The 16,961-nt window shown below is 41.1% G+C and overlaps 1 protein-coding gene across 5 annotated transcripts in view; it reads left to right on the plus strand.

The window, feature by feature from the left end:
• Positions 1-16,961, plus strand: part of SLC24A2 (solute carrier family 24 member 2) — a 242,931-nt gene that overhangs the window by 204,653 nt on the left and 21,317 nt on the right. For 3 of the 5 annotated variants that reach the window (XM_033122668.1, XM_033122667.1, XM_033122665.1), the window contains one exon: positions 14,260-14,403. In XM_033122668.1, the coding sequence (XP_032978559.1) occupies positions 14,260-14,403 (144 nt within the window). The remainder of the gene's footprint in view (positions 1-14,259; positions 14,404-16,961) is intronic. The other 2 variants (XM_033122666.1, XM_033122669.1) reach the window with 1 other exon arrangement.

A 16,961-nucleotide genomic window follows, 5' to 3' on the forward strand; every position in this document is an offset into this window, starting at 1 on the left:
TTCCAGGACCAGCAAACGATGCTCTGTGGCCAAATCTAGCCTGCAGCCTGTTTCTGTACAACCCATGAGACAAGAATGTTTTTACATCTTAAAAGGTGTTAAAAAAAAAAAAAAAAAGCAGCAGCAGCATATATAACAGAGACCATAGGGATCACAAAGCCGAAAATATTTACTATCTGGCCCTTTACAGAAAACGTATGCCCACCCCTAGTTTTGACCATCTGCATTCTTTCAAAAACAGAAAGAAAAAAAGGATGAGGAAGCTCTTCGCGTAGTGATGCAGAATTATCTTCAATAATGCTGTTAAGAGAAAAAGGCAACATGCCAAATTACATCCAGTATACTGTGTTTGTGTGAGGGGGTAAAAGGAGGAAAATAGCATATAAGCATTTGCCTGGGATGCGACTAAAGAAACTGGTCGTGCTCATTATCTCCAGAACAGGGGCCTGGATGATGAGAAATTGGCGGGGGAGGGAGGCTTTTAGTGTGCAGCCTTCTGTAGCTTTGGAATTTTGAACCAGTTAACTGTGTTACCTATTCAAAAAAATACGCAACAACAACCAAAATAATAGCGGGTTAAATTAAAACAGAAGCATATGCTTTCATGGTTTAAGAGCAGAGACTTTGGAGACAGACCACATGAATTCAAATCCCCAATCTGCTACTTACCAGCTGGGTGACTTTGGACAAGTTACTTAGCCTCTCTATTCTCCATTTTTCCTTCTCTGACAAACAGGGATAATAACAGCACCTATTTCATAGCATTGTTGTGAGAATTAAATGCTCTTACCAGTTCTTGGCACATAGTAAGCATTGCATAGATAGGTATTTGCTATTATTAGCAGTACTTGGTAAACCTTTTTTTAAAAGGGCTAGCAAAGCCCAGATGAAAAGACCTTACACCAAGTATTGGCTGTGTTGTGGATACCAGTGGCTGGCTTTAGCGCTGTGTCTAAATTGAGAGGATTTGGTAATAAATTGAACATAGAGAGCGAACAAAAAAAGAAAGTTGTAGATGATGCTGAGATTTCCGGGCTGGGAAGACTGGGTGGCAGGATAAATTAGGGCGATGACTCCAGAGTTAGAAAAAGGATGTGAAGTTGGAATGCTCAGGCCACCCGAAGCACAGTTTCAAAGAAATGACTCAGTGCCTTTTTATCGTGTTAGTTTTATTTCTTTCCCAGTTGTATTTTTATCGAGCTACGTGAAGAAAGAGCGGTGCATCCCGACTCTATTAATAGGAAAGGTGAATACGATGCACTGCACACTCATCACTGGGATTCTCCCCAGAGTTTAGCCTGTTTCATGTAATTAACCTGCTGCTTTAAAAACCCTGTTTACAAATGAACTAATGTGACATTGACACCTCATCTGCGAGAGCTTTCTTCAATACAGGCTTTACACTGACAACAAAGCGCATTTTAAAATATTCTCTTTCACAGAGAGAGCCCCTTTGCAGGAGGTTTTCGCATCATCTGTATATTCTGTGGAACCAAGAAAATAATCTGAGTTTTCAAATGGCTTAGTGCTAATTATATTCTCCCAGTGACTGCTGACACGGTATGGTCAACTCTAACCCAGAGAGAGAGAGCTGTTTTGAGCTGCCACCAAGAATTTACCAGTCTTCTGAAATTTCAATGTTGAGAATTTATCCAGGTTTGAAAGAGAATGCAAAGAAATAGTCTCTCCCAACTCCAGCATTTTCTTAGACTTCAATTCTGCCAGTCTAGACAACAGGCAGAGGATTGCAGATGGCCGGCTTACTCCATAATGCTGCCTGCCTCGCCGCTTTATGGTCCTTGAAGCACGACACACCGAAACCCTTTAAATACATGCTCAGTGACAGGGTAGAAGGGGAAATGCCTTGCAAATTTCTTAGATCCTGAAATCTGAAAATCTAACTTTTTTAAAATTGTGTCCTACATTTTCAGGGATTGTGAGCTGGCTTTTTATATGTTGCAGCTTTTATTTCATTTCATCTTTAAAATTTTTCTCTGCCCTTAGAGAGATCAGAATTGTCCTAGCTTTGGTGAAGAGTTGTTCAGATGTACCAGTGGGCAAACAGATTTATGTAAGAAAATCACATTCATAGGAAAAAGAGAGAAAAAATTATATATAATATGTAACATATAATATGTAATATATATAATTTTGTATATTATATATATATATATATATATATATATATACAAAGATAGATGAGTGATAGATAAGACAGGTATGTATAAAATGTGTAAAATGCAGGCTTTTTCTTACTTTCTCACTTTACAACTTAAATATCACCTTACGATGTTAAACCTTTCCTACTTCCCTTTGGGATCTCATCCCTTACTTATTTCTCCCCAGTCTAGCATTGGTCTTTACCTAAACTCAGTAGATTTCTTAAGATCTGTTTCATAAAGCCTCATAGTGCTGATAAAATGTTTGAGTGTTGTATGATTAAGTAAAGAATGAGTAGGGAAAGATGATGAAAGTGACTGTGATTTTAAATGTCTCCAAAAAAATAAAGTACACAAAGATATCTCTATTCTATTAAATTTGGATCTCTGAGGGTAGTAAAAGAAAAGCATCTTTATCAAGGACAGCAGATTGTTACGGATTATTGTTGTCTGAAGTTGCAGCTATGATTTTAGGGAGACTTCACAATAAACATTTGTCAAAAATGTTAACTCTGATACGGATTTCCAAGATTATCCAAGCGGATGGTACCTTGAATCTGTATGATCCTTTCTTCCTAAAATATTACCCTTAGTTAGGAAACGTTTACATTCTTAGTATGGTAAGGTTTGTAAATCTCAAACCCTCCCATTATTGAAAAAGCAAGTATCTTTTCTAAATGATTAAGGCATAATAACCAGGTCCACCATTTTGAAAGTTTAAAAACAGTCAAGGACCACATATCCCGCTATTAATGAGATTATTCAATCACTTGGAATTTCACTGAAGCATAGTAAGAGGATTCTGGCACCCAAGAAATAGAGGCTTTGGTGGAAAGTGGGGATGTGTCTCCGGGTCTGACACCGCCTGCACACAGGGGATCCAAGGCCTGCCGAGAGGCCAAGGCCTAATAATGAGAAAAGAGAGTCTCCAAAGATTCTCCATCCCACTTAAGTTTTCAAGGCCTAAGCCATGTTCCATCTATGATTACCTTAGAAAAGAAACTCATTAGGATAAGAGAAAACCCAATACAAACTATGAAACAAACAAGCAAAAAAAAGAAAAGAAAAGAAAAAATGACAGTGTCTTACCAACCAAGCCTTAATGCATGGGTTCCATTTCTAGAGGAGATAACACTTTTTTTCTTTCAGTCTACACATAGATTTTTTTAAGGAAAAGTTAAGGTTCGGGTACTATATCTGACAACCTGGACAGAATTTACCAAACGTAAGATGCACTCAAAGTCCTTGTGAACAAATTCTAAAATAAAATATAGATCCAACTTTTGAGTTTCTGCCTAAATTTGAATACTGACAAAGATTTATATATTCACTAAGAATCTTACTGTTAAAAATATCATGTGTCATCGTGCTTTCTAAAAGAGTTTGAAAAATGTCTATTAATCATTCACATAAGATACATTAGGGGCGGACTATTAATAAAAAGAGAAAAAAAAAAAACTCCATTACCACCCTGAAAAAAAAATACATTAACATTGCTGTTCCTGTGAATAATTCTAATCCAATTGATAATAAAATGATGCGAATGATTTTTAATTATTTTTTATGATCCTCCAGTTGCCTTTGTGTTGGCAAATCTTTTATGATTTGTATCAGCAGGATTTACAAAGCCCGTGAAAACCACACAAAAACCAATTTACAACAGCAATACAGAAAGAACTCCTTCTTATCAGTAGGTTGCACCTCACCATTATTTGGTCAAAATGCAAAGTGAAGGAAAGCAATTGCATTTCACCAGACTCTCAAAATGCCGTTTTACATTGTAATGAATGGTTTCTTAGCTTCTTAGAAAACTTAGGCCCAAACAGCTTCATCACTAACAGCAAAATATTTTGAGACCTTGGTTTCAAATCAAAGTCATGTAGAAGCAAATTAACTTTTTCTGGTTGCCATTGCTTAGTAAAACCTTATCATTTTGTGTTTAATATGCTAAATTATTGATGCTAGATTTCTTTTCTATCTATATGTATAAAACAAACCATGTGTTAGTAATATAAGGGAAGTGAGTTATTTCCTACCACTAGGCAGGCAGAGATTTATCACTTTTTAAAAACTCTGTTTGCTACTTAAATGTTAACTCTTTTGGTTCAACTTGTCCACACAGAAGGCAAAACAAATGTCTCAGATGATGCTTCCTTCCAAAAAATGATGCTTTTGGACTTACCTCTTGGAAGGAGACAAGTGACAAACAGAAAAGATAAGAACAGAGTGGAAAGAATGAGGGATGTTAGTAAAAAAAAATACAAAAGCAAAGACATTGAGAAACCACCAGAACAAAAATAGATTTTTCTAAGACTCAATGTAGAATGAGTGGGAGGAAAAGGCATTTTAAAAATAAACTAAGCAGTGAAACACAATTTATTTCTAAGCCCAAAAACTCTATTCAAAAATGAGGTCTTTAAAAAGATAAATATTGTATTTTGTTATGGCAGCCCAAGTAGCCTAGTATACTGACCATATGGATATTTTTCTTTTTATCTTATTTCCTTTGTACTAAAGAACAGGTGTGATTTAAACTTACACAATGGAAAGCACTCCAGGGAATGTTTCTCAGGAGGCACCTTCTACTTGCCAAATAGTTGTTGATTTCAGAGCCTTTCACTGTATTAAAGTGTGACTGTGCATTTATGGTGATTTTACCTTTGAGAGTTCCAACTCTACTATTTTTTTTTCAGCTCTGCACAAAACACAGAATCAAGGTGTCACAATATTATGAGTTTCGCCGTCTGTTTGGAAGTTTTGTTTCTGATAGAAAGTCTACTTACAGCCTACCTACTGAAATAAAATAAAATCTCCTTAGGTCTGTGGAATTTTCCCTCTCATGTTATTTACAAGGACCTTCTATCTATTCATCTTACCTAAGAGGAAAATAGAGTGCTGACATCACTACAGTCGATGAATGCTCAATTAACGTTGGATGAATGGATAGATGGAGGAACAAAATTATTGCAGTTTCCACTTTCACATTAGATAATTGAATTGTAGAATTTTATTGCTGGAAGTATCATGATTCACTTAGTCAAACTACTTTCTCATGGATGTCTTTGAAGACATCATTTCCCTAAACATGTATTAAAAATAATAACACCCAGCCTTTACTGAGTGTTTACTATGTACCAAACACTGTTCAAAGTGCTTTTTGTGGATCATCTCATTAATTTTATAACAGCAATAATGCTGTAAAATAACATTCTGGAGCAGAAGTGGGTCTTTGTCTGAATCCCTTCTCTGACAATCCTTTCATTAGGTAAGACACTTTCAAGATTTCTTCTCTCCCTGGGAGCTTCCCACACACACTGTACAAGCGCACGCACACCTTTCCACCAGTTCCCAGGGAAACCTAATTGGAAAAGTAAAATTTGCCATCTCTGTCAGAGAGTATTTTTAATGCTTCAATCATGAAAGAGAACGGAGGTAGGAGGAGAAGCAGATAGTCTCTGTGTAAAGATGATGCTGCTTTGTTGTGCGTGTTCTTCCGCTGAGGTTCTATTGGCCTTTGAATACTGAATGTTGGAGTCTGGAAATAACCCACCACCTATTTCAGTTCTTGCTAAAGTTAGCCTCAGGAAAGTGTATTATTGTAAAGGGCTTAATCCATCTTCTACAATGTCCCCTTGGTATTCCTTTTAGAGGTAGCCAGTGCAGGATGATCCACGGTGATGGGACTCAAGTGTGACATCAAGCAATGAAATACACATAAAATCTCAAGGCCTCGTTTTGGCCATTGGTGTACGTGGTTGTCACCGCGTCCTACATCAAGCCTGGGATACGTTTCTGCACTTTTTTCTTAGACAGAGATGCTAAAGAACAAGTCTTGCTTCTTCCTCTATATTTGAAGTCCTGACATGCATTGATATCAGCACTCACATTTCATTTTTAAATTTGTGCTTGCCACCTTGAAGATATCACCCAAGGGGGTAGTGGACAGAAGGGGGTATCACAATGGCCCCTCCTATCCACACCCCCCCAAATGTGCCCTTTGTTTCCCCTTCAAAGTTGCCTTGGATATTATAACAGAAATGCCATAGACTTCATGGCTTCTAAACAACAGAAATTTATATCTCACAGTTTTGAAGGCTGAAAAGTCCGAGATCAAGTGTCAGGTGATGGTCTGCTTCCTGATCTTCCTAGTTCACAGATGGCAGTGTTTTCAGTGTCTTCACATAGTAGATGGGGCAAGAATCATGTTTCTGATCAGCTTTTTCAAGAAATGTGGACCATCCAAACCACCAGAATTAGTTCTAGGCTCAAGAAAATCAAGCAAAGTTAAGTCGATTAAGTGCTTAGTGTTTCCTGTAGCTAATATTTTTTTGTTTAATACGTCGAATTTATCACAAAATAAAGCTGAGAAGCCTGCTGTAATTGGGCATAAAATACAGTCATACCTATTATTTAGGAGTGAGGAAGGGAGGAGTGTAGCCAGGAGAAAGAGCCTGGAGCTGGGAGTGAAGTGGGAGGTCCCCCGTGACCTTCCTTCATTATATCACTTCACCTCAGGGCCCTCATCTGTCAAATGTGGAGCATGGTGTCAATGAGTCAGGGCTCTTCAACTCTGAAATTCTGGGGCTCCTTTTCTTAGAGCCCAAAGCTCCTAAGATTCTAAATGATTGCAGAGGTCTCTGGTTGCAGCTTGTCTTTCCCGATCTATCCGTGTCTATACCGTTGAATTGAATACAAGTTCTTGGACAGGAAGGTGGACCCACATTCACGATTTCCAGGGGACAAAGAAGTTCTGCCTCACAATGACATGGTTTTTAAGGACTGAGGGGGCCTAAAAGACATTAAGATACGCCAGCTCCAAATGCTTTACAAATCCCATGTAATATATGTTCTTTGGCTGTTCCAGCATTTCCATTGATTTGCCGGAGGTCACACAGCTAGTCTCAGAGATGAGATTGATGGCAGAAGGGAAGAGGATTAGCATTTATTGATGCCCTGGTCCCTACCAGGTACGGAGCATCCTACAGTTGCCTGAGTTACTGTCCCCAGTCTCACATAGTCTAGACATTTCACACGGTTTATTAGTCCCTTTTTAAAAACTTTGCTGAGTATGACATTTTCAATATTCTTGATACACCTACCCAACCTCACTTCCTAGGCTCAGCAAATGTTTTTATGGATCTCTGTTCCCCCTCTTAGCCCCCCTGGGCCCTGTGGGTGATTCCTAGCATGCACCATATTCTGGGAGCTTTGTCCCATTGGGATATTCACGTGGGCATCGATGTGGCTGAACAACATGGAGATATAAACTGATTTCTGCAGATATAAATTATAGAAACAGCAACAACCACAAATATGTTAAGGACCAGTCTCTTTAAGTAGAAATACAAATCACTTAAAATCTTCACCTTCACCCAACTTGACCATGGCTCAGTGTTCTAGAGGAAATGAATTCTATTTTTATGTGGATATTTCATTGCTAGCATTTTATTTTATCCTGCATCCTGCCACACTTGAAGGAGCTCCCCAATGAGAAGGGGTGGCACTTCTGCATGCATGGTCCTTTTGTGGGAGGTAGAGAAGTGAGAACTCACTTCCAGCCTGAATCAAACCGCAGCTGAGCTGAGATCTAGGCAGGTCCAAACGATCCTCTGAGATTGCTTTTTGGAACTGGAGATGAGATGTTATTACAATCAGTAGAACAACTTGAAGATGGCCTATTTTCAGATGCCTCTGAGTTTTCATTTGAATTCTCCATTAGGAGAGATTGCATTAAAGTGGACTCACCGTCACACTGAAATCTTGCTCAGTGCCCTTCACAGACAAGAATAAGAAATTGGGTTGCTTCTAAGAGATATCTTTCTATAGAGGTAACCTCTGGACTGGTGAGTCCAGCTCAGGCCCCTCCACTGGAGGTCTAATGTTTATTCTAGGGCAAACCATCCAAACCAGGCACAAGTAAAACCAGTGTAAGATGCACATACAAAGAAGCTGAACAGATTCTCGTGATAGTAGGCTACAAACAGATAGGCTTCTGCCACTCCTCCCATTCACTAGATAAATAAGAATCAAAATAAGTTGATTGCTCCAGACACCTCCAAGTAGATGCTAACTGACCTCTGGCACTATTCTCTTCTATCTGTAGGTGTTCTGACGGCCAGATCTCCAGATACCAACCTTCAGTATTGATAAATGAATCCTTGAAGGTAGTTGTCCATTTGTCACAAGTTGTCACTTAGAATAACATCTCCTTCTGCCCCACTCTCTTTGCTCAAGTTATCCCCTAAATTCCATTGGACCACTGAGGATTTTTAGTTTTAGGTCTACCCCACCTTGTTTCACAAAAATTCAAGGCTGCTTGCAAAAAATACATCTGATAAAAAAAGATAAAATTAATAGTTTTGAGAGAATTCAGCAAAGGATGTAAAAGGAAGAAAAAGAGTAAGACTGGAATGAGATGAGCACAGGTTCCAGTGCTATGACTGCCGGAAGGGGTTACAGAGTTGGTTCTTAAATCCCTAGTGCAAAGCAAGGATAAAAATAGTATTTTTTACCTGATTCACGCTACTTCTAATATTTTTTCAAAGTCTCTCAAAAGAAGCATTAAGTTTCCTAGTGCTGAGATGTGAAAGATTTCACCCTTGATCACTCATAAAGAGGACACTGGATTAGTCAGAATAAGATTCCATTGTGAGCAACCAAAACCCCAAAATAACGGTGATTTGAGTAAGATAGAATTGTAGTATAGGCCGTGTAGGCAGCACATGGCTAGAATGACTCTTGATAGGTGTCAGGAACTCAGATCCTTTTATATTGTTTCTCCACTTCATGGTCCAAGATGGCTGTTCAAGCTCTGACTGAGGTCCTTATTCCATCCAGCAGGCAGGGGGAAGCAGTGATGAGCGACACACTTCCTTTATAGATACATCCTGGAAGTTGCAGAGGATACTTCTAATTACATCCCATTGGCCAGAACCTAATCACATGGCCCCACTTAGTTGGAAGAGAGGCTGAAAATGGAGTCTTTATTCCAGGTGTAAGTCATGTGGACTTCCCATCCCTAAAGCAGTTGGTCAGTATATTAGTTTGCTAGGGCTGCTATAATAAAAGACCTCAGACTGGGTGGCTTACACAACAGAAATTAATTTCCTCACAGTTCTGGAGGCTGGAAGTCCAAGACCAAGGTGCTATCAGGGTTGTTTTCCTCTGAGGCCTTTTTTTCTTGACGTACAGGTGGGTGCCTTCTTGCTGTGTCCTCACGTGGCTTACCTCTGTGCATGCAAATCCATTATGTATCTCTTTGTGTTCGAATCTCCTTTTCTTATAAGGACTCCGGTCATATTGTGTTAGAACCCACCTCAATAGCCTCATTTCAGCTGAATCACCTCTTTAAAGACCCTATCTCCAAATTCAGTCACGTTTTGAGGTACTAGGAAGTAGGGCTTCAACATGTGATTTTGGGGAGGACACACCTCAGTCCATCACAGGCAAAACAGATATCGGAGAACACACAGAAGTTCTTGCCACATATTCTGCCAGCATCCCTGTAACTGGGCACGTCAGTTTTTTGGAGCGATTTGTTCTGTCTCCACTTTTAAATCCAAGTCTCCTTGAAACCAAGAGTCCTAGCACCTAATGCATTGCTCTGTACCTCAAGGCACTCAGTGAGTACCTGTATGTGATGGTGGCTACTGCCCAAGGAATCATAGCTGGAACAAAGGCTAGAAGCCAGGATCCCTGATTCTCCACCATCTCTTCTTCCCACCACGCTGCACTGATTCTTTCAAGGTCTGACAACCAGCACACCGCTATGTGGGAACTTAGAGTCATGTGTTTAAGTCTCAGGTTTTTCATATCAGAGACTGCAGAACCCTAAAGCAGTAATTGCTGGCCCTGGGGTGGCACAAGTCCAGGGCTTCTACAGAGATCCCAGCAGGTATCAAACTCTTTTAAATCCTATGTCAAAAGTTGTTTGAATATTTTCTGGGTCACTTTGTTTTGTTTTCTATGGACACTCCGCAGAAACTTGAAGATATAAGGATGGGTTGTTGCAAGGTCAAAGCCAGGATGCCACAGTTCCAGGAAAAGTTGGATAATCGGTGCCCCAACCTCAGTGGCCTCTCCCCTGGAGCTAAGACTAATGAACAGGCCAGCGCCCCAGCTTGGGCAAAGGCACAAGGGCCCCAGATCGGGAAATGCATTTTTCCCCACTTTTCCTAACCAGTTTGCAAGCTGTCGCCCATTGAACCAGAGTGAGATTGCACCTGGCAAGAAGACAAAGAGAATTTCCCCTAAAGTGTGCTGACAGCCTTGCTCCCAGGACACCTCTCGAATCCACCCCAGGGTTTTGGGCTCCTGGACTTCTCTATGGTAGGACTCATCCCCCAAGAGGCTGTGGAGTCCCCACGGGGAGCACTGTTCGTCCTGCCTAAGGCAGTCTCTTCTCCTTGTCCATCTCTGCCCTAGCAACAGACACCTCAAATTCAGCTTTTGGAAGCTGTACAATATCGCTAATTGTTTGCATTGGACAGTAGTGTGTTTAGAGCTTATGCATCTAAACAGATAATTATTTTCTGCTATTTGCTAGTGGCACTGCCTGCCTGGTGACTTTGGCAGATGGAGAAAGGAGCTAATCCGTAGGTTATAAGCAGAAGGGTTATTGATGAAATGTCACCATCTGTTGGTGTCATTAAAATGATATGAGTCATAAAGAGTTGCTTTTGTTTTTTTCTCACAAAAAGGTTAGCTTGGAGTTTAGGAAAAGTCGCTAGATTGCAGATGGTAGTGGGAGACCAGACTGAGGGGGCACAGGGGGCGTGTCAGCTGTGGAAGGGGGAGGAGCCTTGATGAACTCATGGGATCCGCTTGATTAGTCTTCAGGGAGGTGCTGGAATCCGTTGACTGCATAAAACCCCCTGTCTCCTATGATATGGGTACCTATTCAGAAGGATGCAATGCCTCAACTCTCCCATGGTCCTCCCCATTTCTGAGGTATCTACCGGGGGGAGGGAAAAGTCATTCATTTGGGTTAAACAAAAATGATCATATCTGGAAAGGAACAGTTAGAATGTCCCTGCTTCCTTAATCCTCGTTGGCCTCAGTACACAGATTATTCACGCAGCCTGTTGATACCTTGGGAGGCTGGTGATCCCAATAGGGAATGCTATTCTCTGCATCTGCTGTATCTCCTGGGAGGAGATGGAGGTGGCTCAGAAAGGGACCAGGGACAGCATGCCGAAACTTCCCTCAGGAATGGGAGCCCTCGGATGGAGTAAAGAAAGCAGTAGATGGCCCCTTAAACTATCCTCATTTTTTTAGGATTCTTTTTGCTGTTCTGATTGGGTGTCTTCTGCTACCTTATCTTCTAAATCACTGATTCGATCCTCTGCTTCATCTAAGCTGTTGCTTCTCTCTAATGCATGGTTCATTTCAGTTACTGTATTCTTCATTTCGGATTGGTTTTTATGTTTTTTTTATCTCCATTTTTATCGTTCCTATCTCTTTGTTGAAGTTCTCCCCGAGATCACTGAGCATCCTTATAACCAGTGTTTGGAACTCTGCATCTAGTAGATTGGTTATCTCCATTTGGTTTAGTTCTTTTTCTGGAGCCTTGTTCTGTTCTTGCGTTTGGGACATGTTTCTTTGTCTTCTCATTTTGCTGCCTCCCTGTGTTTGTTTCTATGTATTAGGTAGGGCTGCTGTGTCTCCTGGTCTTAGTAGAGTTGCCTTTTGTGGTAGATGTCCTGAGAGGTAATATATATGTGTATATGTATACACACATACACACACACACGCACACACACACGCAATGGACTACTACTCAGCCATAAAAAGAATGAAATCTTACTGTCTGAAACAACATGGATGGACCTAGAAGGTATTGTGCTGAGTGGAGTAAGTCAGACAGAGAAAGACAAATGTCATATATTTTCACTTATATGTGGAATCTGAAGAACGAAACAGACGAACAAACAAAACCAAAACAAACTCATAGATACAGAGAGCATTTTGATGATTGCCAGATGGGAGGTGGGTTGCCGGGGTGATGGGTGAAAAAGGTGAAGGGATTGAGAAGTACAAATTGGTTATTACAAAATAGATGTTACAATTGGTTGTTACAAAATAGGGTTGTAAAGTATAGCATAAGGAATATAGTCAATAATATTGTAATAACTATGTATGGTGTCAGATGGGGACTAGATTTCTCAGGCTGATCACTTTGTAAGTTATATAAATGTCTCATCTCTATGTTGCACACCTGAAACTAATATTGTATGTTAACTATAATTGAAACTAAACAATTATTTTAAAAGAAAGAGAAAAAGAAATGGATGGACCACAATGAATTGTATAGCAAAGGAACCAGCTTTTGGTTTTGTTGACTTTATTGATTTTCTGGTTTCAATTTCATTGATTTCTGCTCTAATTTTTTATTTCTTTTCTTCTGCTTACTTTGGATTTAATTTGCTCTTCTTTTTCTGGTTCACTAAGGTAGAAACATAGATTATTGATTTTAGATCTTTCTTCTTTTCCAATATATTGCGTAGCAAAGGGATGGAGAGTGTGAGGAATATATTTAATGAGGAACTGAATGACCAAAATAAACTGTGCCAACTTCCTAATTCTGCCTTTTTACCCAATCCTCTTAATTCCCTCATATTCGCTGTTTATAAACTCTTTTACCCACTGCCAGGGACATATGCCCAAAGAGAAAGAACCTGTTATTACCAACCTTTGTCAGTATGGCTTAAGATTCCTTTGTAATTACTGTTATTATTTTTAATTCTAACTCCTAGAGAGAGCATGTGGGTGACTGTATAAACCACTGCAAATCCTTTTGGCAGTACTAGGATTTAAATTATACATAAATGAACATAACACTGCAATGAGTCTGGCCTCACACCCAGCCTTGCCTCTCATTGCGGCCTTGTTCCCTCTCCAACTGGCCTCAGCCTGCCCCAACTGCCACCTCCTTAGGGAGAGAGGTGCTGGTGGGAGTCAGTGCTGCTGCTTGAAATAGCACACGATGCTGGAAGCAAGAGCCTTGGCGGCAGGAGCTTTATGAAGCCTATGTGGGTTATTTATATGGTCTCAAAAGGAAGCATCCTGGAAAAGTTCTTGTTGATATTTTTAGATCTGACGCTTGGTCCTGCTGTTGCACTTTCATTTGGAAACAAGCAGGGACACGAGAGTGATAGATGCTGTCTGCAGGGCTGTTTTAGATGCTCGGAGGGCCCATCTGACAGGGTCATCCTGCCAGGGCTCAGATCTGCCTTCTGTCTCTTCTGTCTCTGGGACTTCAGAAGTTACTGACTTTAGCAGGTGATGGATAAAACCTTGGCTGCTTGCTACCAAGTCAGAAGCTCTGACACTTCCCCCCTGGCTCCGCAGCCCTGTGCAGGTGACACCCACAGGTTGAGGTGCTCTACTACTGCTCGTGCTATTTCTGTGAGAATGGGACATGTGTTTGCATGATAAGCCTTTGGCTGGAAGTGAGATGGTTTAGAATTGAACGAGGTGATTAAACTGGTTAAAAACTCACAGTCACACAGTAAGCCATGAGCTTACCTCTTCCAGAGCCACTGAAGAGAATTGAATATGGTTACTGAGTTGCTGCTATGGTTCCTTTCATTTGCCTGCTCAAAATCAGTGCTCTAGAAAATAAACAAATGGATACACACAATTTTAATTTTTACGTTACAAAAGATATCCTGTCCAAGGATTTCTGTGATGAATCCTGTGGCTTTGTCCTCAAGGAGAAGGGAGGAGCAGGGCAAGATGGAAAAGGTGTCTTTCCTCTGCAGATATAATTGATTTCTCCTAAAAAATTCACGGATGATAGCTCTAGCCCACTCCAGCTGAATCATCAGTTCGTTTGAGAAGCTGAAGAGTGTTCAAGGAGGAATAAGAAAGTGCTTAAGTCCTCGTGGCTGGGTAATGTCTCGTTTGTCCCTGGGATTCAGACTGTGACAGATGGGGTTCTCTTACAATCCCAAAAAATCCACGGATGAAGCTGCTGGGATGACCCAAGAAAACCTCATGAGGCGCGGCGCTTCCCTCCCTTGCTTTCTGCGCTTGCTCTCGTGGCCTGCGGACACCGTCGTCGTTTTTGTGTCACTATTTCTTGTATGTCTCTCTACAGCAGACCACAGAAACGGGTGAAGACGAGGAGGACCAGCCTCTCAGCCTGGCCTGGCCTTCCAACCCCCGCAAACAAGTCACGTTCCTAATTGTGCTCCCCATAGTGTTTCCTCTCTGGGTGACCTTACCTGACGTCCGCAAAGCTGTAAGTAAAGCATTTTTGAGTGGATTCCTTGTTTAAAGCATGGTATATAATCGTCTGCCTCTATTTGTCTTAAAAGGAAAAGGGAGTGACCTACACAGAGGGTGCCACAAAAAGGTATACGCATTTTAAGAAAGGGCAAAACTGTATTAAAATGACGCTGATGGTAACCACTTTGAGCACCTCTTGTAATTGCAGAAGTCAACCGTGACTTGTACACATCTTTTGTTATCAGTATATATTGAGTCTTACAATGTTAATACAGTTTTCCTTTCTTAAAATGCGTATACCTTTTTGTGGCACCCTCTGTGTATCTTTATATATGCCTGAAATTTCTCTGGACAGATACACAATAATAGTGACTGCCTGGGTTATTGAATCTACATAACAAACCACTCCAAAACAGTGGTATGAAACAGCCACCATTTTCTACGGCTTGTGGATCCTGTGGACGAGGAATTTCAATGGGGTACATTGGGGATGGCTTATCTCTACTCTCCCATGTCTGGGGCCTCAGTTGGGAAGACTTCAGTGGAGGGGAATGACTCCAATGGTTGCGGGCTGGCATCATCTGGAGGCTCTTCACTGACATCTCTGGCACCCAGGCAGAGATGATTCAAAGGCTGGACTCAGCTGGAATTGTCTCCTGGATGGCCTCAAGGTGGGTGCCCTCTTCCTGTGACTTGGCTTCCTCACAGCACGGTGGCCTCCAGACAGTCAGATGTCTTGCATGAGAGATCAGGGCGCCACGAGTGAGTGTGGCAGCAGCACACGGCGGAAGCTGCACAGTCTCTGATGACCCAGTCTGAGGTCACATAGAGTCACGACAGCTGTACGCTACTGGTCAAAGCAGTCGTAAGTTTGCCTTGATTAAAGGGGAAGAGACGAAAAGTTTAGCTGGTCTGTGTCAGTGTCGTATAGCATATGACACTCTTGATAGGACAAGTGTCAAAGAGTTTTAAAACCTCCACCGTAGTTGTCTCTGAGAAGAACTGAAAGTCTGAGGCAGGAGGGCGACTCACATTTTATTGAATATTTGTTTACATGGATTATTCATTCAACTCAAAAAATAATCTAAAGAAATGCCTTAGGTAGTATAAATGCCTACATGTCTTATCTCCTTCCTATATTATTATCGTTACTATCGTCAGCATTATTTTCTGCTATTATTGTGTATGGAGTGCTATGAACATAATACCATCTTATGATTAGGTCCTACACACACATACTCATTCAGCAAAGATGCGTACCTACTGTGTATCAGCCTCTGCCCTGCATATTTTCAATAAACTGTATTGTGGAATCTTAGGAAATAGCTAGTATAAGAAGAACGAAAAAGATAGATAGATAGATAGATAGATAGATAGATAGATAGATAGATAGATAGATAGATAGACAGATATAGATATATAAGTAGATATAGATACTGATATCTATATCTATATAGATATATATGTAGAAACTTAGGCACGAAGAAGTTAACTGACTCATGCCTGGTCACTTCCTAGGGGATGGAGCTGAGATTCAGACCTAGGTCTGTGTGACCACACAGCTGGGGCTTCTCATATTTCTCGATGGCAGGAGGTGGAAATCTGAAAACATCATTTCTAAAAGCATTTGGAATAGTATACTGTGGTAACATCCAGTGTCATTTAGCATAAGTCTTAAGAGTCCCGGGATGATCCCACTTTCCTCACTTGAAAAAGACAGAAGAAAATTCCTGTCTCATGAACCTGGCCTGTAAATATTCCAACCTGTTAGAGAACTACATCTTATCAAGTTCAGGCCCGGAAAGGACCCTCTCGTGTAAGGACTCCCATCATTAGAGGTTTCCTAGTAAAAGATGCATGTAACACACGTGGCTCACTTAAAGCAATATTTAGGTTTCTTTATTCAAGATGCAATCGCAGAGCATCTGCAAAGGCCTGGCCTCCTGGAAGCTACAGCAAATAGCTGAAATGTGATCAGTTTCTTCTCGACTCACATCACATGACATTTCTGAGATGTACGCGTTCTCATGTGCTTGCTCATTCTCTCTCTCTTTCTATTTCCATTGTTCTGTTTATCTTGATGCTTTTGCACAACCCAGGGAGGAAAATCAGGGACACAGACGCAGTTTTCTAAATCCCCACAGGAGGTCTAGTGTGGTGCGGCCCAGAGTAGAGGAGGCTGATTGACTGATAAGAGGGTATCAGCACACAACTGCTGAAGCAATCAGGAAAATAGACAGGAATGGCGGAAACATGCCAGTAACTCAAGGCCCTGGGCTCTCAGGGTTGGTGGGGGACTCCTAGAGAAAGGGCTGGCATAGTGCATGTCCTCTCCATGACCTGAGCTGGAAGGACAAGGAAGCTGTTTGAGATGATCAGAGCTCTCAACAAGCAATTCCTGGACGGCAACCAAGACCACTATGGTGGTAGTTACCTGGACCGTGACAACTGTGCTGGCTAATGCTACAATTCCCAGGGTTGCAAAGCAAGAAAATGCAGCTGTACATGACAGTGTCTTCTGCAGTACCGTTGACTGGTCATTCACTGTGCAGCAGACCCATGCAGCCTGGG

Source organism: Rhinolophus ferrumequinum, chromosome 12, assembly GCF_004115265.2.
Source record: "Rhinolophus ferrumequinum isolate MPI-CBG mRhiFer1 chromosome 12, mRhiFer1_v1.p, whole genome shotgun sequence".
NCBI classification, from domain to species: Eukaryota; Metazoa; Chordata; class Mammalia; order Chiroptera; family Rhinolophidae; genus Rhinolophus; species Rhinolophus ferrumequinum.